General features: G+C 32.2%; 2 protein-coding genes across 2 annotated transcripts; one reads left to right on the top strand and one right to left on the bottom strand.

The window, feature by feature from the left end:
• Window positions 1-670: 670 nt before the first annotated feature.
• On the top strand, window positions 671-10,755 carry LOC140049558 (uncharacterized). Its single transcript, XM_072094463.1, has 13 exons — window positions 671-779; window positions 1,204-1,240; window positions 1,711-1,805; window positions 2,085-2,209; window positions 2,843-2,996; window positions 3,300-3,441; window positions 3,842-4,075; window positions 4,418-4,566; window positions 5,713-5,825; window positions 6,233-6,705; window positions 6,844-7,035; window positions 7,466-7,858; window positions 8,407-10,755. Exons 1-13 carry the CDS (start codon window positions 762-764, stop codon window positions 8,628-8,630), a joined length of 2,349 nt encoding a protein of 782 aa, XP_071950564.1. The 5' UTR covers window positions 671-761; the 3' UTR covers window positions 8,631-10,755.
• A 279-nt stretch (window positions 10,756-11,034) lies between these two features.
• LOC140049559 (uncharacterized) lies at window positions 11,035-22,070 on the bottom strand. Its single transcript, XM_072094464.1, has 11 exons — window positions 21,917-22,070; window positions 20,944-21,582; window positions 20,596-20,664; window positions 20,266-20,334; window positions 19,750-19,884; window positions 19,408-19,545; window positions 17,639-17,805; window positions 16,918-17,049; window positions 16,058-16,203; window positions 15,773-15,890; window positions 11,035-12,759 (listed from the first exon to the last, which is right to left on the bottom strand). Exons 1-11 carry the CDS (start codon window positions 21,957-21,959, stop codon window positions 12,487-12,489), a joined length of 1,929 nt encoding a protein of 642 aa, XP_071950565.1. The 5' UTR covers window positions 21,960-22,070; the 3' UTR covers window positions 11,035-12,486.
• Between the last annotated feature and the right edge of the window lie 126 nt (window positions 22,071-22,196).

Raw genomic sequence — 22,196 nt, 5'->3', positions numbered from 1 at the left:
ATAAGCGGTCTTAGCGCCTAGCCGGCTATAATTTGTGACGTAGCAAGTAGTCTTTATTATAGACCATTGCTATACTGCGGTCTATCCTGTAAACAGTCTTTAAAATTAAAGCCTGCTCGAAGGAGTCTTAAAACAGTCTTAAACCTCTCTTTTTGTTGCTTATTATACATATTATTGATTGTGAAAGACAACCAATTTAACAAGTTTTAAGTGTTAAATCAAATAATAACGGTGATTTTATTCTTATTATAGGCCTAGAATAGATTCATGCGTATAATTGTACATACTGTTATAATTGTGAATTGAACAAGCGTGACAAACATTACCTTATTTGGTATTCTATGCGTAATTCTGTACGCGGTCTTAATTAAAACTGTTTTATAGCAATGGTCTAACTAACAGGGGTGTCTTTGTCTCTAAGACCGTCTGAACTTTGAAACTCCCATATGAGAGCTCGTCGGAACAGAATTCACATACTAAGCTCTATTCTGTCCAATAAAAAAAAGTAATCAAAAAAAGATTTTTAAAAAAGATAACCAAAGTAAGAAGAAATGCTCTAAGACTCTAAGAAACGATTGATTGAGTTCTTCTTTGTCGATATTGGGATGCTTTCAGTATCAGGTCAACATAATCTTAGCTTTTTTTTTTCAAACTGTTTATATAGACGTCAAGGAAGTGGTGGTTACTGGCGGTCTGGCAAGGAAGGAGCTTTGGCAGGACATGGGCCTAATAGCAGCAGGAACACCAGAAATTATACTGAAATGCCTAGGTCCACTAAGGTAAGAAAGTGTAGTGGATTTTAGCACTTAATTTAAAGATGTATTCCCTCAGAAACATCAGAAACATGAGAAATGGACCGACCTTCAATAAAAGATTTGGAGTGGAGGAGACAAAAGGGAACAATTATATCTTTAATAATCTTTTCAATTCCCCTTTTCAATAGTGTATAAACATTTAATATATAAGTAGGACTTCATATTTTCTAGTCCTCTACCACCACCACTTTTTTTATTTCACATGATCGTTCTCCTTTACCGGTGATGAAAAAAAAGTGTGGTTATTATCAATGTTGTTAAAAAGGTTTACATTGTATAATAAACAATAGAAAATGTATACCCGGATGCAGGAATGCGATATGCAGGAGAAAAGCAAAAAGTGATGAATTTCTAGTCTATATTCTGTTTTTTTTTAAATGTTTTTCAGCCAAAGAAAATAACAGTTTTGAAAGATGGTCCTATCAGTAAGTATTTTTAAAATTAAATTCTTCAAACCATGAATCTATCCAATTAGACAACATTTACATAGAAACAGACATATTTTTTTAATTTTAATTTTTTTTATTTTCATTTTTTAAATTATTACAACAATTAAAAGGCTGCTCAATCTCAAAACATGTTTATACCTAAAGCTATCTGAAGATAGAAATTTAAATTAAATTTGTATGTGTACTATTACAAACCCTGGGGGTGTGAAGGTATATATCTATCCTCCCTTTTCTTTTCAAACCCATCATTTTGTACACAGCGTTTTGTTTTTATTCTCATATTCCACTGTTTCCTCTCTCTCCCTAACCCCCTCTCCCCTACCACCACCTTTCATTTCCGAAAGTATTCATAAACAGATCTGCGTCTTTGAACATATAAATATGGTCCATATTTTTAGAACAATTGTATTCATTGAATAAATGTTTACATTTTTTTTCCGTTAAAGAAGCTCCAAAGCGAGCTGTGAGACCAAAGCTAACTGCAAGAAAGACATTTGATGGTCCTGCTTGTGGACAATGTGAAGAAAAGGCTGGAGCACTTGTAAGAATGACAACAATATTATCACATGACATTTGTTGTTTTTCTTCATACTGAATTTCTTAATTAAGTGAGGGAAGAGTAATTTGGATATTGTTATAGTTATTATTATTATTGGTGGTTTGATTAATAAAGTATAGACATTTTGAATGAATTTCTCAATAATGAATATCAGCAGCAACACCATTTATTATATATCATACAGTATATTATCATAGTTTATATTATAATATTACAAGACTTTGTTTACACCCCTTATCGAGTTCATTTTGTATTCAACAGTCATGTATGGAATGTGCTGAACTGTACTGTGCTGCATGCTTTGCACAATTCCACTTGAAGGGTGCACTGAAACTACACCGCTCTGTACCATATCAAGCTGGCCAAGAACTAAGACGAAGCAAAAAGTAAGTTTCTGATTCTTATTTCTGACTACAGTATTTAGGAATTCTCCATACCTTAAAATAGCTGTAGGATTTTAAAAGTAACATCCTAACATTAAGGTCTTTCATCACCCTAAATGATTATTTATTAGTATTCCACTGCTATGGTATGCTGGATTTCAAGTCATACTAAAATGGTATGTTGTATCCTAGCTCTTGACCATTCTGAGTTGAAACTCCAGTTCTCGTAAGATTACCGCAGTTAAGCAACGTTAGGCCCGGGTGCATTCAGGATGGAAGACCATCTGGGAATCGTGGCCGGAGAGTGATAGTGTAATGATAATATCGAACTAGCATGTGATAGGCACATGTTCAATTCTATCTATATTGTAGATGCTTTACTCCCATTGCCTTGAATCGAATGTAAAGCCGTTTGTCCTGTGTACTATAGTGTCTGTTAAAGAACTTGGTACACTATTCAGAAAGAGTAGGGGATCGTCTCTCTGGCGCGGTAGGTACTGCACTTCTGGCTAATCCGAATTTCCTCAGTTTTGACAGGTCAGACTAAATTTGGTTTTCTCACCAGAATTGACTACATACTGTGAGTACTGTATAAAGTAGTAATATTTATCTTCCAGTAATTATATATTTTTTTAGTGATAGTCCACTTAGTCCTGATCGAGCTATCGCATTGAAATCAAACCAGCAAACAGAGAGAAGTAGTATTGATTCCACAATCGCACCCGAAGCCATGTCTTCTGTTGAATCCCGTCAGCAAAAGAAGTCGCCAGTTTCATTATCCAATCAACAGGTATTTCTTCATCATGATAATACTGTTGTTGATTTATTTTTTGTTTAGTTCATTCGTTGCTATTTTTAGTTTTGTCATAATTAACTGCTAACCTACAAAATATTAGTCTTGAATACACGTACATATTCAAGTCACGGTACAGATCAAATCTGTAACTGTAATATCTAATATAAATAAAAAACTAAGTGACGAAAGGTATAATTTTTATATTGTCACGAAAACTTACAAAACGCTCATTTAATTTCTAGGGTTCTCTGTAATCATTGTTTGCAATTCATAAAATGTTTTCTTTTTATGTTTCAGGTATCAAATGGGCCCTCTTTGTTAGATGGTGATTATAATGAAGCAGAAAGCTCTGCCTCTTTTGCTGCAGCATTAGCTGAGTGGAGAGGTCAGCCACAAGTGACCTCTAAGCCCACCTCAAGTCCTCATCAATCTAAACCTGGTATGTGTCACCATTCATAGATGTGTACAGTAAATGTAAATTTAGTATGGGGAAGAAACACTAGTAAACTAAATCTCTGTCTACACTATGAAACTTTATGTGACAAAAAATGTGATGTGCCCATGGACACGATGATGTCTACTACTATATTTTAGTTTGATAGTGTAGACAGAGCTTTAGGTGTGTGGTACATGTGATTTCCAAGAGGAGAAAGTAAAGTTGAGAATTTCATTACTCCAGAAACTGAAACATCAAGATTTTCTCAACTTTACCTCCTTTTTAAAATCACACAATGTACCATATTATACCTTTCTTTACCAGTCCTTGTGGGATGCTACTATAATATTACGTAAAATTGAATGTTTTCAATTTATTTTCACTATATTTTTCTCACAACTAGGTGTAACAACAGTGAATGAGGGTACAGGAACTGAACAAGAACCCAAACATGAGATAAAGATTGAGTTTAAAGAATCCATGAGCTATGCTGATAAACTACTTCTGAAGAAGCATCGGCGTACTGAATTACCTCAGATACAAACACCACGACTCGAGACTGGGAGAGAGTCCAACTCCAGAATGTACACTCAGAGTGTTAGTCCAAGAGAAACATTAAATGCTAGTTCTTCAAATGGTTGGTTTTATTACTGTTTTTCTTTTGATTAATAGCATACAAAATGTCATTATTGTCCAAAAATCATTCTAAAAATAAAAAATTTAAAAAAAGTGGAACGTGTGCTTAAATATTTGTATCTTGCTCCCATTTATACTGGCGTACCAGACATCAAGTATCGTGCCGCAGATGGAGGTTAATAGAATGTGTTTATGAATCAAGTATTGTTATATTATTGTAATACCTTAATCCATAAATACAAAAGCATAATATACTGTTGAAAGTGACTTCCAGAGCTCTGTTCTATACTAGACTATTTAAGGAAGTTATTTTTAAATAATACTATATGTTTGTTTGTATTAGGCTTGGTTGATTTTGACGATGATGAAGAATTAGAACTCGAACTGCAGGAAGAGCACTTAAGATATGCAAGTATGTTTTCAACAACTTCACCAGTAGCTGATGGTGAGATCAGATGCAATAGTGTGGTCACCATTACCCCACTACCAGAAGTAAGTTCTTTTTATGATGATGTTAAGTACTGTATGTGCTTTCAACTAGGATTATTGACAGTTTTCAGGAAAGAATTGGTGGATGCATAGAGAGACATGATTTCTGCATGTAGTCTATTTTCCAATAGTTCAATTGAAAACACATGCATAGTCATATTTTTACCTACTTTCTTAGTAAATTGCCTTACATACAGACTTAATGTAACATACTGTAGGTCTGTTATGTATTAATCTAAGGCTGTGTTCGGACTTCAAACTCAATTACATGTGTAACCTACTCTCTGGACTATCCAGATGAACTGTTCGGACTATAAACAATTTACATATGTAAACTGAAAAAAATTTACCCAGCAAGGTCATATTTCATGTATCTGTTTACACTAGTAAGGTCAAATTTCTCCTTATCGTGTGGCTAATCAGCTTTTGGTTTAAGGTGTAATTGAACAAGTTCAATATTGAATATCGAAACGTGGCAGGCTGAAGGCGCTTGACCTTTGACAAGATCGCCTAATTTTTTAGTTTTAACTTTACAATACTTAGTGTTGTATATTCTGGTACAGCCGCTCCATGATCTCTTTGTTTTTCTTCCTTATATCTTTACTCTTTTTTAAAGTTTTACTAACGATTTTTATTTTATTCTATTTTATTATTTATTTATTTATTTATTTATTTTTTTTTTTTTTATTATATTTATGTTTTTGCTTTATGTACACGACAACTAACGATCAAATAACAGTTTTTCACATCGCAACTTATACAACGTAATTTTGAAAACTTATACAACGTAATTTTGAAAACTACAACCATTTTTCTATATACATACAACGTACATTTCTAGTCTAACAAAAAATTTTCTAAACTTTCTATTATTTAAAAGTCGAAGATAGCCAGGTCTCGGGTCCATTCTATTGTCGCCACAGATTGATATCTTCATCAGTACTTCTATGAATGGATGATTAGGTGGGAACACGAACGCTAGTTGATCATACCCAGTACCGTTTTGATCGTACGATTAATCGGGAAACCACCTCACGACATGCAACCATTACACTTGTAAAGTATGAACAGGCTCTATGCCTCACATATTTTACATTCTTTAATCAGTCATTGCTACAATCACATATATTTTACATTCCTCCTTTTTAGAATATTGATACCAGTGTCATTGAGGAGCAGACTTCATATTTGGTACAAGAAGAACCAGATGATGAGCCCATTATGTACACTGCTCAACAACCACAGATAGCAACCACCAAAGGGTTTGTCACTAAAACTCTTTTTTAAGTGTAAAATCCTTAAGTCTTAATGTATTTCACGAGTATACATTTAAATTTCTTTTAATTTCTATTTATACGACAGTAGTTATTTTGTTGTAGCTTTAGGTTCAACCACACCCAACTTGAATATTTCATATTAACTTGAATATAAGCCCACAAATTCGGTCAAGGTTAGAAAAAAGATTGTAGTACCAAAATGAAGTGGTTGAATGATCCCTACATAGATTGTAGTGTTACTCTGGTTTTGTTTGAGATGAGCCTGTATAAAATATACAGGCTTATCTCATAATATTATTGTGATCAGTTTGTACAAATAATGATATTAATTAGGTTTTCTTCAACAATCTTCTCTTAGGAAATGTACTAATTAAATTTATTTCCTTTGCTAGAAATAATAAAAAAACTTCAGAATCATCAAAAATAAATAGAAAAGATGAAAATGGAAAAAATGTAAAGAAACAGCGTGAAAAGAAAAGTGCATCAGAAAATCAAAGGAGGTATCTTCCAAGGCCTCCGTCTGATAATTCTAAAAGAAAATCTACAGAAAGTAAAATAGTGAATAACAAGATCGAAAATAAGGGCGATTCAAAGCAAGATATCAAAGAAAAAAACAGGCACAATGTTAATGGACCGAGGAGAACAAGTAGCAGAAACAGAAAGTTAAAAATATCACCTGACATCATGAACAATGATGGCCCTTATAAGAAACTGGAAAGTGATCAACAAAACCAAGATGTTAAAAGAGTTGGCAAGAAGTTGCCAAAAAGACCTGTTTCTGTTCAAAATCAACAGAAAACTTCTGGTGGGGCATCAAAAGATAATGTCAGAGCGGCAAGTGAGAAAAAGAGGGCAGCATCTGCAGGTGGGGGCGGTATTTCTCACACTTTGTATTTTATTTAAAGGATGCTATCAAAGTATTATGTACAGTTTTTAAAGAAAAAAATGACAAACATACACCACACACATTGTTCTTTGTAATATTCAGTATTGTTTTCCTTAGGTATAACAAGGAAACCAAGTGAAGACTTGGTAAAAACAAGCAAGCTAGCCTGGAAAGCCCAGCATCAGTATCAGCATGGTCTTGATGAGTTCTTCACAGCAGGAATGGGTGGTCAGGGATCAAAACCTGTGCAACGAACCATTGAGCCTAGCAATGCAATTAGTACAAGTCTTCCAAAGTGCTCATTTCAAGGTGTGTTGGATATGATGGCTTTATAATGATTCCAAACCTAAAAATCATTTGAATAACAAAATGTCTGGGCAAGCATTTATCATTCTGTTTGCTTAAGTCAAGTTAGTTAAGCAGTGGTTAAGTGAAAACTGAGGCCTTTTTTTTATCAAACTACTTTTTTTTATTGAATGATCTTCATCATCTAAGATTTAATAACAAATGTGTAAACATAAATATTGTCTTAGATTATTATTTTACAATCATTGACTTATATAGTAAAACAAACTTAATATGATTTATTCAAAGCTTGATTGTTTAATAAATCTAACCAAAAAGTGTTGCAACTCTATATAATGATTTTAATATTTTAGAAATATTTTTATTTAATGTTTGTTTCATAGTAAGTGTTCAATGCACTGAATCTTTTTTTGTATAATATTCATGTGTCTAGGAGCTGGCTATTGGCGTCCAGATAGCAGTCTTTCTACAGTAGATGTTACGTACACAACTGTTACACAATTCAATGCAGAAGACCGCAATCAAGCCTCACGCAAGCAACAATCTCGGTCAACTATATCGTATAAGCTAAGCCAAGATAAGACAAACTATTCGGGGAGCCTGGACAGGAAGTCAGCCACACCTACCCAGAGAAAGCCCAGTAAGAATATGGATAGAACACCTCCAAATGGCGGGGACTCCCGGCCTAAGAGTTGTATTGAAATCGAGGGAGATGATTTTAGGATCTATGATGAAGATTATTTGAAACTTGGAAAAGAAGTTACAGCTGATGATGAAGATACTTTAGAGCAGCTTGCATTAGAGCTAGAGTCGGGAAGAAATTCAGGTAAACACATAGAACCTTTAATACGTTTATGTTTTTCATGTCATTTACTATTTTCTTTACTGTTTTTGTAATTTCTTTAAATTGAGTTTTATAGTATAAAAGTTAATAGCAAAAAATATTTCGCAAGTATGATCATTATCATTATGTCATTAATTAGTCGATGAGTCTTTATTTTTGTGAGGGAGTCCTTTTCATGGAAAAAAATCTATTTTTTGGTAACGTACCATTGATTGATTGGTCAAGCGATTAAGACAGTGGAACTGTAATATACTTGGCCATGATATCGGCAAGGGTTCGAGGCTCACTTGTTCACTGATGGTAGAACAAGTCTTCTTGGATAAAGACTATGAGCCGTAGGTCCAGTGTACACAAAATGCTTGTAAAAGCCATTGTCACACACTACTGTACCTTGAGAGGGATAGGCTATGCCAAGTGTATTTGCCCTTGACACGCCACAAATTACGAAGCAACCCTAAAACCACACCCAGTCACAGGACCACTTACTGTAACAATCGAATACATATAACAATTTATTACCTGTCTTGCAGAAGTTGATGGTCCTTTATCCAGACTCAGTATGTTGGAAGATTTCCCTGATGGGGAGTATGAGGACCAGCTAGGGATAGTACAAGACGATGGCTTAGGCTCCGGTCTTAGCACTCCATGTGAGGAACTGAACATTGAGCATGAAATGGATGAGGAGTCTTTGAAGAGTGACTTTAAAGAGGACGAACGTGCACAAAGTGTTATGGAGGTGAATGCACTTCAGTAAAGGCCCTGGTTTAGCATTATAGTTTAATGCAACCCTAGGAGCATTATGATGGCTTCCTTTAGTCTTACGCCCGTATTCATAAACCGGACTTTAGTCGTAGTTCGAGCTAAAACTAAAAAAATGACGTCATTTTAATTCATAAACCGAACTTCAACTAAATCACCGACTAAATCAGGCCAACCTCGACTAAATCGAGACGGATTTTGATCGATTTTTTTAGTCCTGGAGGGGGCAGGCTAAATGTTCGACTAAATGGTTTTTAAACGATGTTTATAAAAAACGGAACAGTCATTGAGTTGTTATATTGGCCAGATATTGAAGAATGAAATATCTATATTTATATTAGCTTAATTAAATATACATTGGTATAAGTTATAATAATGAAAATCATCTTTATTTACAACTGTATACAAATTACATTATTTTCTTTGCGCAAGTCCGACTTGAACTACGTCACGCCATAGCGACAATGGGAGATGCGGCAATTCACCACGCGATGGAATGTTTAGGGGGCCTAGCGCTTTCTTGTCATGCTAGGAAGTGCATGGTTCGTCGCGATCATACTTTGTTGGAGGCCTAGAAAAATGGAAGTTACCGTACCGCCATGGTTCCTAAATATATTTTGAAGATTTTGTTTGTTGTTAATCAAAAGTACTTCACTGTTAAATTAATACTGATCTTGTTCTAATAATTAACGATTAAAATTATTTTTCATGTATATAGTCCTGATGCGTAAAAAGTTTTGTAAGAAAATGGAAAGTGATATCAATGCGCAAAATTTTGTCTGCTCCTCAATACTCTCTTGTCATTGGCCAATGTATAGCCTTTGTTACCCAGACGTGTGCAACTCGACTAAAAGCTCGACTTCATTAAGTCGAACTGCAAACTTCGACTACTTCGTTTTTGAATCGAATTTGAAGTAATAGCTCGAACTACAACTTTTTCAAGTCGAACTTTGAACTACGACTAAAGTCCGGTTTAAGAATACGGGCGTTAGTATTTTAGACGATGAGAAAGAGACATTTATTAAAGCCCCATTCCCTACGTTTTTTAGACCTAATTTAAGGTCACAAACTATATTTATTGTAAAAATAAATACTATATGATCCTATTGCGATAACTTTCTTTGTTTTTAAATGGTTATAAATGTGACAAATAAGTCGTTTCTAATCTCAACATGCATTGCGCGTGGATTGATATTTTAATTTTTCTTCCGTGATTCATCCTCTTTCGATCGATCGTGAAGGCCAAAACAAATGGTAGAATCGTAACCTATTTCATCTAACCAAATTTATCTGGGCTGCCGGTCTACATGGACACATTTTTTGTTGTTGAATTCACCTCCCATAAGCGGCAGCCAGAAATAATACATTTGTATAATAAAATAAAATTACAATGCCTAAAAAATAATTTTGAGAGACCCTTTAGGTTGAGAATATACAGTAGTATCTCAACATTAGCATGCAAAAAGTTTTTCCCCACGATTGGTTTTACCACTTTCTAGTTGTTCCAAATTTCTAAAGTCTTAAGCCTTTAATTGTTATTATTGTTACTGTTCATCAGAAAATTAATACATAATTATATTTGTTCATTTTCATTTTATCATAATACCTATATTTATCAAATTTATGGTATTTCCACCAATCAATTAAAATAAATATTAATAATTTACATTTGATTACCAAAATCCTTTTCTCAAGTATTGTTTGTTCTTTAATTTAAATGTGCAATTTCACACATTAATATGTTTTATTAAATTGTGTACAGTAGTTCTGTATGTTGTTAGTTAAATTTTATTTAGATCTTTGAATACAGCAATAACAATAATTTTAAATTTAAAACAAAATATAATATTTATTTATTTATTTTTTAACCCACTGGCTCCACATTACCTCTTCATTTATTTATGCTTAATTTTTTTCTTAGTTTTTCTTTTAACAAAAATATTAATTTAAGCATTACAGTACCCACCCATCATAAAGACTTAAAGTCTTTTTGAAAACTAATAACTGTAGAAAAAAGAAATCATACTGTAGCAACTGTACTAGGCTCTGGTTCTTTATTCAAATCTCAGAATCAGAAGTTGAGTAGAACTGTATTTTGTACCATGTCATAAAATATATGTATCCATAATTACCCGATAATGAAAAACAATTATCCTATAGGATAAAATACCAAAATGAAAACTACCCACTATGAAAATGATTAACCAGGCAATACAGCAGTATCTTAGATATTGAAAGGGCCTGGGGTTTAGTTGGGTAGTTGTCCTGGGTGTGGTTATCCTAGAAACTTAAAAATGCATAGCTATTAGATCAAGACTTTAGTTTATGTAAAACATTATGTACAAAAGTACTGTAGCATATAGGTTTCAGAAATTGAACGTGTTATTAAAGTACATAGTATTGGAAAAACAATAAAATGTCTATTTTTGTCATATTATATTTACATACATTAAATTGGATATTTCTTAATAAATTTCCATCAAGGTATATAGTAAAGCTGAACAATTCTGAATACCAATTGTACTATAACAGTAACATTCCTTGGAACTGCTAAAATATTTTTAAAAAGTAGCCTACAAAAAACAAATAACACACAAAGCAAAGCAACTGGGAAACAATTACTGAAACTGAAGTATTACAAATCTATACATCAAATGAAAGATTCATTACAATTTTCACACATTTTAAATATATAATAACAATTTTAACTTTTAACTAAATCTTACAGTACCTCTGAACAAGGCAATCTAACAACAGTATGCCGAGCTCCAGATATCAAAGTAGCACAGTCACATATGTAAGGAAAACTAGCTCCAGCTTGATATTTGTGCCAAAATAGATTTTATTGGCTAACTTTGTTATTCTTGAGTTGCTGAATTAAAAAAAGTTAGGTGCCATTTTTTTCGACCATTCCTTCAGCCGCCATTTTGTATTTTGAAATGGCCGACATTCCACACTGAACTTTGTCATCCATAGTATCATCGGAAAGGGAATGTAATACTGATCATTTTATCCTATTACATCGATATCTATATTTAACAATAAAACAAGTCACGTGACCAAGGTCAAAAGGTCAACATTTTAATTTTCTAAATGTTTAAATGTACAATGAAAAAGGTCTCCTTATTAAGATAAATACAGTTTTTCTTATTGGTTTTACAATTCATTCAAATATTGGTAACATTTATCTGGTTATATTTATAATAACAATTTCAGTGTGTGAAAATACTTTAGTATAAGTTTAACTATCAAGATCCTCGATATGCCCTGTTTTCGCATTGCAAGTAAAAAATAAAATCAAACAACCATTGCTTTGCAGGTAAATTAGTTGCGACGCAAACAAGTTGTTATACAGAAACTACCATAAAAGTTTATATTGTAACACACTAATGACATCGAATTAGTGTAACAGCTTTAATTTTTCATTTCCCGAGATAATCATGTAGGAAAGTATTGCAACATGATTTATATTGAGTATAACACCTGATTTTATACTTGGTTTTCATTACACATCACATGTAATTTAAAATTAGCCATACCTAATGAAAAAGTGATATCTAATAGTGATCATTTCACATTCAGGTTTAAAAAAAAGTTTAAGCCTATTTTTGTCATGAAATTTTATTGATTGATCAACTTGTTGTGCACGCCATTTATAACTGGTCTACTCCGTGTCTAAAATCGGAGCACTGCTGTTTTGAATGGCCTAGATTCCCAGCCTAGTATTTGTTAATAATTTTACTATGAATAAATTTCATTCAATGAAAAAATGACTTGCCTCATTACAAATACTGTAGAGCAGTCAATATTCATGAAATATTCTCTCCATCAACTCATTAACATAGGTGACATTATCGATATCTTGCAACACAAATATCGCATTCCCATTCAGTAGATGGAGTTTCAATGGTGGTGGTACAAGTATTTTTGTGGAACCACCGGCCACACACATCACATCCAATCCATGTGTCATCTGTCCCCAGACATGGTTCCGCATCACATTGCACTTGGGTTCCCTTTTTGCCATATCCTAGTAATTTCTTTAGGACCCATACCCTCATTGTGGCTGCCATATCTGGTGTGATTAAAGAGGGATGCACCCCTTCACTGATGAAGTAAGCATTCTGAAAAAGATAAAAAAAAAGATAATTTCTATATTACAGTACAAAAAAATGACAAATACAGTACATAATATTTGTCATTCATACTGAAAACTAAGATATACTTTATTAGTTATCCGCACTTGGCGGATAACCCCTTGTTATTGTCACAATCTTTTTTTTTTGGTTATCCGCAACTTAGTAGTTGCGGATAACCCTTGTTATTGTCACGATCTTTTTTATCTTCTTTGTTATTCTTCTTTCTTTCCCAGAATTTTGCGTCACGCATATCTGTCATTCTTGTAAATATAACATTTCATAACTTAGTCAACATATGGACATTTGCATGAAGTTGTGCACCTCCATATTTTTTATGACGTTAGAGTGGCGCAGTGTAAGTTACGCGCGATTTTATGAATTTCAATGATTGATCATAGATTATAAACCAAAAGTCATTTTGTATTCGCACTTGGTGAACATTTAAGTCATATCAAGGGCGAACTTTCTATGGATTAAAAATGGCATGTTTCACAAGAAGTTACGCGCGCACGCGCATTTAAAATTTTAATATTTGCAAAATTAATTTCTAATCAACTTTCTACGCTGATCATGACATTTTGAGCATGTCAAAAATTACCGCTCGCGCAAAATATTTTACGCGCGCGGTGCGTACGTAGCGTTAAAAAAACAGGTTTTTTCAGGTTTTTTCTAGTAATTTTACCAACTTTTAAACAATTTCGACTTAAAATCAGACCATTTTAGACCATTTGCGCGCGTTTCTGTTGAAAAAGTTAGAAAATATTGTCAAAATAATGCCAATATAGCTCTTCATGATCGAAGGTGACCCCCAATATTTTTAACTTATTATGCAAGAAGATAAATTGTAGATATGAACTTATGCAGAATTTTTAACTCTCGGATGTTATGACGTCATCGTATGGCCACACAAATGTAAAAAATAGGATTTTTGTCTATTTTGTTATTGCTCATCACATTCAACAAAGCGCATCTCGCTCATACGAATTTCATTTCCCCCAAGATTTTATTATTGTCTACGTCAATCAACTATCTTTCGCATGAGTTAAAAATATTTTAATTGTTATGACGTCATCATGTCTAAAAATGTAAATAACGTGGGTCACCTATTTTCATCTTTACAGTAAATTTCAATCTGTTATAGCTCGTCAGAATAAAAAGTGATAATCATAATTAAAACGTTTTCTGGAAGCTATTGGATTGTAGATACGAATTAATGTGAACATTTTTCAAATCAGATGTTGTGACGTCATCATATAGCCAGTTGAATAAAAAAGTCGTATTTTCATCTCTTGCGTAAAAGTTCATTGCGTTTAAACGAGAGCGCATCTGACTTTTACGTGCCCAAAATTCTTCAAATTTGTATTAATGTAATTATTTAGATAATTATCTTCTAAAATAGTTATCTTTATATGTCAATTTGATGACGTCATCGTGTTAATAATTGGATTTAAAAGATGGGTCTCGTAATTTCATCTATGCTACACTGTATATAACATATACAGTGTATGTATCTTGAAAATATTCTTTTTTCCAAACCAATAATTAGTAAAAACTAACCTTGACAGTTTCGCTGTCCTGATCGGACAGCTTCTTCAGAAATAATGACGATCTATCATCAAACAGACTGACCTCTAGAGGTCAGTCTGTCTCAAATTCTTATCAACATTACATTGTATAACTTTGTCAGAAGATTGACCTCTATCTGTAGAAGTGCAGGAAAGTTCGTTTTTTTACTTTAGAGTCACGCAGCGTAAGTTACGCGCGATTTTATGAATTTCGCGTATTTAACATAGACGTGTGCACGCGCGTTTAAAATTTCAAAATGAGAAAAATCAACTTCTAATCAACTTTCTACGCGTTTCATGTCATTTTGAGCATTTCAAAAATGTCCACGCTCGCACATCTTTTTTTGCGTGATTTATGTTTTTCAGCCTTTTCTAGTAATTTTACCAATTTTTAAACAATTTCGACTTAAAATCACGTCATACGAGCACGTGGAATTGGATAATTTGCGCGCGTTTTTGATGAAAAAGTTCAACAATTTGTCAAAATTATGCCTTTTTTTAATCAGTCATAGATTCTAAACTACAAGGTGAATTTTATTTTTTATTACATATTCTAAAAGTAGATGAGTTGTAGATATCGAATCATGAATTGATATGACTAACCTAATATTTTGACGTCATCGTATGGCCACTCGAATATAAAATAGAGGATTTTTTTCTCTTCTGTCATAGCTCATCACATTTAATAGAGCGCATCTCCACTTATCCGTATTTCATTTTCCCCCCATGTTTTTATATTGTCTAGGTCAATCAATTATCTTTCGCATGATTTACCATTTTTAAATTTTTTGTGACGTCATCATGTCCAAAAGCGTCAATAACTTTGGTCACTTATTTTCACCTATTCTGCACTGTATGTAGTACGTATACAGTGTTATACTGTATATACTTAGACGTGACACAAAATAGAGAGCGCACTAATATTTTTTCAATCGCATAATCGTTTTTCTGTGCGCAATATTCTAACGTATGATGTGAACGTGGCGTTTGCGCTGCGGATAACCTAACTCGTCCGTAGTGACGAGTTCAAATCTAGTTATTATTATTATTATGTTTAACAAAACGTATAATGATCTATCAATTTAAAGTTACTATTATTATTAATTACAATTTTGTTATTTTAACACAGAGGTGTGTTGACGTTCAGCTGATCCGTTTTCTAAAATGTCTAGTATGTCAACATTGGTTTACCACATTTTTTAATACAGTACTATACTTTTATTGTTAGTCAATATATAGCATATATATTTATACATATAAAACCGTCTATACACTTTACCTTTAAAAGATTTATAGTAAGTATAGTTGTTATCTTGTTTAATTTAAATGTGTAACAAACTTCCAAGCAAAATGGTTTTCTGTGTTTTAAAGATAATAATCGTATCTTATAATTTACAGACTATACATCTAAATTTTAAAAACCTAGTACGTACCAACATAACAAAAGAACCACAGCTGTGGTCATCAGCTTGTTTGCACGTATTCATTTCAATTTGTTTCCATGGGCCACCTAGTTCACCTGTTTCTGATGACCTTTTTTCCATATAATTGCTTAAATGGGATAAAAATATTACATATTATTTTAAATAACTGTGTAACGTTTAGTTTTATGTAAATTATAAACCAAAACTTCATGTTAGATCAAAAGATTGGTTGAGATATTAATATATTGTTGGCATAATGATTCAATGTTTAGAACATTAAAGAAAATAAACTACCTGAAGTACTGGATGTGTGCATCATTATTACCCTGTAAAGAATCCAACACACTCACTGATTTCGATGGCACATGTGCCACAAGTAGGATCCAGTGTTGTGGCACATGAATTGGCACAAGAATCCACTCATACTTAAACAGGACAACCTGTATAAATTGATAAAAATTTATGTGTGTATAAGTAAGTATAATGGTAAAGTGACATATTGTACATTGATTGAATTTCTAATTACAGGTAATTTGCTGCACAGTTTAAGCTTTTCACATGGAAACTAAAGAGAGGAAATTGGTTGAACAAAGATAAACTTAATTTACTGATGACATGTTCTCTAAAATGTTCACTTTGAACAAAAAAAAACATCTGATTCTTCAATCATAAACATTAAAACAAAAATTGAATCATGATCAAAAAATAAGCTGAACCATATAATAATATATATATAATAATAATAAAATGTAGAAGAAATAAAAAATCATTTATATGCAGTTGATTATTTATCGTTAACATGGCAAATGGATTTTTAAGTCCAAAATATATAATTATTATTCTAATCCTATCCATGTCACAGAATTTGATCACAAAGTTTTGAGCAAATTTGCGTTTAGAGTCAGGTTTCTCCAACATAACATTTTGCAGGCCTAAATAGTGATAAAAAATATGAATGTACACAAATAATATATAAATATTCAATATATTCTTGAATTAAAAATAATAATAATAAGCTTAAAGATGGACATTTTAACTACTATAATACAGAATAATCAAAAAGAGAAAAACTAAATTGTAACTGACCATTGTTTAAAAAGAATAAACAATTCAATTTCGGTAGGTACAAAAAGCAAATAACTGTGAAACAATACCTTCTTTGCCAACCACGGTGAAATGTGTGGGTTGTTCCACCTTGTGGCAATGTGTGTCGGTAATACAAACACATGCCCCTCATCTTGCAAGTTTTTTTGGAAGGCAATTAAACTCAGGTAGGCATTTACGATCTATAGAAATAAATAGTAAATGTTAAATATCTTTAAAAAAGACCCTCAGCGGGAATTGAACCAGGGATGTATAAGGATATATAACCATTACAACAAACTCACATTCACAAAGGTTATAGTGCAAAAATAGCCTAATCACACTCGAGGGGAAATAATATGTAGGGGAATTATACATTAGGTATGCACTTTGCATATATATATATATTTTTTTTTATCTGTCAACGATTTTAACTTTTATATGAATTTTATATAATCATTGTAAATTTTTAAGCCTTTAATATATTTTATGTCATTTGAATATTTAATATGTTATGTGTTGTACTGTATGTATGTTTTATCGAGGGCCCTGAATGATCAGTTCTATTAGGAACTGGATAGGCTACCCTCAGTAAATATGGTAATAAATAAATAAATAAAGTGCCCTTCTTTCTAGTTTGAAATGTTTTTAAAAATTATTAGAAAATGAGTGCAGTCAATTGGCTGCTGTAGATAGGTGATTATTTGTGGTGTCAAAATAATTAGGTAATAATGCTGTATTGTCTTTGCATTTTGCATGTATTTATTTATTTAACAAATAGCACATTTTTACCGCATCACTGATCCACCCTGGACTTATAAGTGACAGCAAATCATCCAGGTTGACGCTGAACTTTGGCAATTTCAGCCATTCGTCTTTCCTTATTTTGTTAAGGCTTTCTTCAATTTGTTTCATCTCAGTTTGTCTTGTCTGCAGAAAACCAGTTAATGCTGATATATCTTTAAAAAGAAAATAATAATAATCCAATGTTGTTATTAAGTTCAATATATAGTGGGTTCGATTTTTAACTAACCTGGCATGTAATAAAAACTGCACTGCCTACTCAGGCTACCTTTACCTGGTTGGAACAAAAGTAACATAGCCTATAACAAATAATTAATAAACATAAGTAGGTAAGAAGCCAATAATTTTAATATTAAAATAGCCATTAATTGCTCAAGTACACAGTACAAACAAGTCGAGTCCTGCCTGCTTAAAGGAAAACTTAATAAATGTCAAATGAACTATTTCATAGAGATTAAATTGGTTGGTTCAATCTGAATAAGATTTGATTTGATTTGATTTTATTCGCTTTCAACATAAGATTACTAGACAATATAAAAACAAACAATTTACAAGCAAATACATTAAATAAGAAACCAAGGATAGCCCATAAAGTCGAAAGAAAAATCAACTGAATTCCAATGGGGTCCTTTAAAAACAGCATAGACATACAAATGAAAAATGCATAACAATAAAATATGGCAGAAGAAATACAATTTAAATATTTCAAAATATGAGACCATAGCAATTGGATGACTTACAGCATAAACCTAGAATATAGTATTTGTTATAATGGCATAGATAGTATTTGTTATAATGGCATAGACACAAATAATGAATGTTTATGAGTGTAATGGTACAAATAATGGCATGAGGTGAATGATGAAAGGTTATATATCAACGAGGCAACGCCGAGTTGATATTTAACCTTTCATCATTCACCAAATGCCATTATTTGTACCATTACACGAATATAAAACATTCATTATTTGTTTTATATAACATCTAAATAGAATCCTGTCATTTGAATCAAATAAAAGGTAGGCCTAGCCAAGGCCTACATTTACATTTCATTCACATTGATTAAAACAGTAACGTTTGGTTTTTAATATTATATTAAATGTTATATTTACTGTATAATAAATATGTATTTTATAAACACACCTACTTTAGTGTTAATTATATCAACAAACGACCAAACAATCCTAAGCCTAGCAAGGCTAAAATGCCTAGGCTAGGCCTTAGCCTAATACTAACAGGCCTAGGCTAGACCTAGTACTAGCTTGGCTGAAAGGCAAAACTTCGACAGAAAATTGGAACTTATCTAGGCTAATGATGGTTTCCACCATATGGATTCCACGTCTTGTAGAGATGTTCCCATTAATTTATCAAAATCCTACAAATTATCTAAAGCTAATTTAAATGTCTTTTCGATCTAAATTAGTACATATTATATCTCTCCAGAAAAGTACTAAAACCAGTCATAACATTCAAATCGCCGGGAAAGAAACAAAATAGGTGGCGCTGTTGTTTTTTGAAAAGCAATAGTATAAAACAAAATATTTTCCAAATGCGAAAAGATTTTTTTTTCGTACACAAAAAAAGTACTATTAAACGATCGTTTAATAGTGCATACTATTGCATGCCATGTGACCCACATTCGTCCAATCAAATGACAGGAATTTATTTAGGTGTTATATAATATTTGTTATAATGGCATAAACAAAGTTTGTATAAGTCAGTTAATTGTTACCTCAATAACATAATTGTTAACCTACTTTGCGTCAAATGTGTTGATTTTTTATTGTTTTCATTTTGTTTTTCTTTCTCATTCATGATTTCTTCTTCATCTTCTTCCTTAATATCATTATTTTCTTCATCTTGTTCTTGCTCGTCATTAAAGATGTATTGTCCCCCTGAAAACAATTATTGAATAGGCCATTTTAATGTCACATGAAAGTTATTCACTTTGATCAAAAATTGGTTGAAAAAAAAAATGTTTATGTAAATGTATATATAACAAAACTTTTTCATCATTGAATTTTCAGAGCTGGGTTAGCTGGAAATAAGGCATAAATTAAAAATACTGTACATAAGAAAGAGATCAATTTTTTCCTTACCATTCATATCATCATTCCATGATTCTGGGAGTGATTCAATGATGTGATGCAAATTTTTTGTTTCTGGTGTTGTATTGAAGTCACACTCTTTAGCAACAGCATCAGTTTCGTCTGTTGCTATATCTTCATCCTCATCTAAAATTGATGATTATCAATATTTTATTTTGAAAATTGTCTGTGCATACACAACATTCCTGTCCTTAGATACTTGTTTGGACTGTATTGTTCATTGTATATATTTCAGATTGAAAAAAATCAGGTTTGGTCATAATTATGCCCTACTATGACAGCACAAGTTGTCTATATTATATATTTCGTCATTTGCAAATTATTATTTATAAAATTATAATTATATGGCCAATTTGGAGTTCCTCAAATGTGACACAGGTAACCGATGCCATACGCTCTATATATTTAAATATACTTCATATAATTTAACAATTTAAAAAAAAATTTACAATTGTACTTTACATGTGTTTTTATGTATTCAGCTTTTTGTTACTTTATTTCTATTACCGTTTATATATTTTTCGGGAATATAAATATTATTGATGTCCTCTGAATGTACATCTCTTTCTCCAGTTTCTATAATGAAATTAAACATATTGTATTTAATTTTTGGTTTATCATTGTGTTTATTTGAATGGAACGCTCACACCAACTAGGTCGTGCCCACAGATGGTTCTCAAATACAGTAGAACCCCTATTAAAGATATACTGTACTGTCCCCCTGATATAATATTTAAAAACAATTTTTTTAATATGCCATTTTAATATCACATAATAATTATTCCTTTGACCAAAAACTGGATCGAAAAAATTGTTTTTAATATAAGTTTAACTGACCAGAATGGGTGACATCGTCATTCTGCTCAGTGGCTTTCTCTGTTTTTATGTTGCTGGGCATTGGTATAACTGGAAAAAACAATGGTGAAATATAAATAAGGGCTAAAGGGAATTGGTATTCTTAGCATGAAATTTAAAAAGGAAAACTTTCATTGAGGTTATTGTTTATTTCCTTTATTACATATGATAAAATGTTGATAGTATACGATTATGAGCTATTTGCAATATAAATGGGTTAATTTTAGATACGAACTGTAGTGTAACATACATGTCACTCTACAAAATGATGGTAATTGTATCATGTCTGGTTTCAATTCCTGAAACTGTTATATGGTTGCAAAAACGTACCGTGACTTTGTGTATCTATGACTGCTTTACTACAGTCATCGATGATTATTTCTTTCTTAAACACTTTCTTCATATTTGAAACATATATCTGGTTTAATGATGTGTTGTTGCTGTCTAGTATATTCAAAACAGAGAAAATGTGTGATGATGGGTTCATGCTGTTCAAGAAATCTCTAGATCTGTGGAGCTGCTCTGCAACCTGGGAATTTAACATTCCTTTTAATTGTGGGCATAGGCAAACTTTTCGTAGTACTTCCCTTTCCATTTTTGTATCAAATTGATGAAAAGTATTGAAGAGGCAAAGTGTTGCTTTTGTATCTACAGTGACGGATGTAGGATTCATGTTGGGATAGACATCATCTAGTGTCTTAAGATGAACTTGCAGTGTCCCTTCTTTGGCTGCTTTTATGTTTTCCTCAGTTGGTTCCACAAATCTTCCTTCGTTTGGTTGAAACATAACTCCATCTGTACGTCGGTTACCATGTCTCGAAACCATCTGGGGTATATCACATACAATAATTGGTGGTTGTTTTGCCAAAGACATAATCAAGTCTACATAGTCCCTTGGACTTTCGGCCAGGAGCAAGAATTTTACTCCATATACAATCTGATGTGGACAACTTGCAGAGAGCCAACCACCTGTTAAGTAACAAAGAAAATATCAATATTTCCAGAATATCAGCAATATCACTGTTTGTAATACTACTAGAAAATTAGACATACCGTATTTATTCAAATAAATGCCTCGCTTTGAATAAGTGCATTACACACAATACTGTATTAGAACACATTTCTATTTGTAGTAGAATTCATGACTTCAAAGATCTACAATTTACAAAGTATTTTGATATAATTTTTACTGTATTTTATAACTTCTTGATATTAATTGTGTTGTATTTTTTTTATATCAAGTGGCATTTATTTATTTGTTACCATACACCCAAAAAATAAATGCCTTTCTGAAAAGGTTTACCTGAAGTGCCCCATACACTGCTGCCCTGTATTTGCAAAACCATGTCAAGCTTGGACCCGGTTGGTTTCACATCACATACCCTGCACAAATCTTTCACTTGATGAACCTGCAAAATTTGTGTTTTATAAAATGTTGTTTGGTTTAATTAAATTTTAAAAAGTCTCTGGATGTTGAAATAAACAAGTACCACAGTTAGAACAAAATAATATACGCAAATCTAAAAAGTTGTACTCAACTATATTGTACTAAGAAAAAAAAAAAACAAGGGTCATTTAATTAA

The sequence above is a fragment of the Antedon mediterranea genome, chromosome 5 (assembly GCF_964355755.1).
Source record: "Antedon mediterranea chromosome 5, ecAntMedi1.1, whole genome shotgun sequence".
In the NCBI taxonomy this organism is placed as follows: Eukaryota; Metazoa; Echinodermata; class Crinoidea; order Comatulida; family Antedonidae; genus Antedon; species Antedon mediterranea.
This window is presented reverse-complemented; position numbering and strand designations above follow the sequence as displayed.

Excerpts from the sequence above, each read along its gene's own strand:
- LOC140049558 (XM_072094463.1), top strand. Across the intron at positions 1,806-2,084 it reads AAGAAAAGGCTGGAGCACTT|TCATGTATGGAATGTGCTGA; the intron begins GTAAGAATGACA and ends TGTATTCAACAG. Across the intron at positions 6,706-6,843 it reads AAAGAGGGCAGCATCTGCAG|GTATAACAAGGAAACCAAGT; the intron begins GTGGGGGCGGTA and ends TGTTTTCCTTAG.
- LOC140049559 (XM_072094464.1), bottom strand. The coding sequence starts at position 21,959 with ATGGTTTTGCAAATACAGGGCAGCAGTGTATGGGGCACTTCAG. Across the intron at positions 20,335-20,595 it reads TGACGATGTCACCCATTCTG|AAACTGGAGAAAGAGATGTA; the intron begins GTCAGTTAAACT and ends ATTTCATTATAG. Across the intron at positions 15,891-16,057 it reads GCACACATCCAGTACTTCAG|CAATTATATGGAAAAAAGGT; the intron begins GTAGTTTATTTT and ends ATCCCATTTAAG.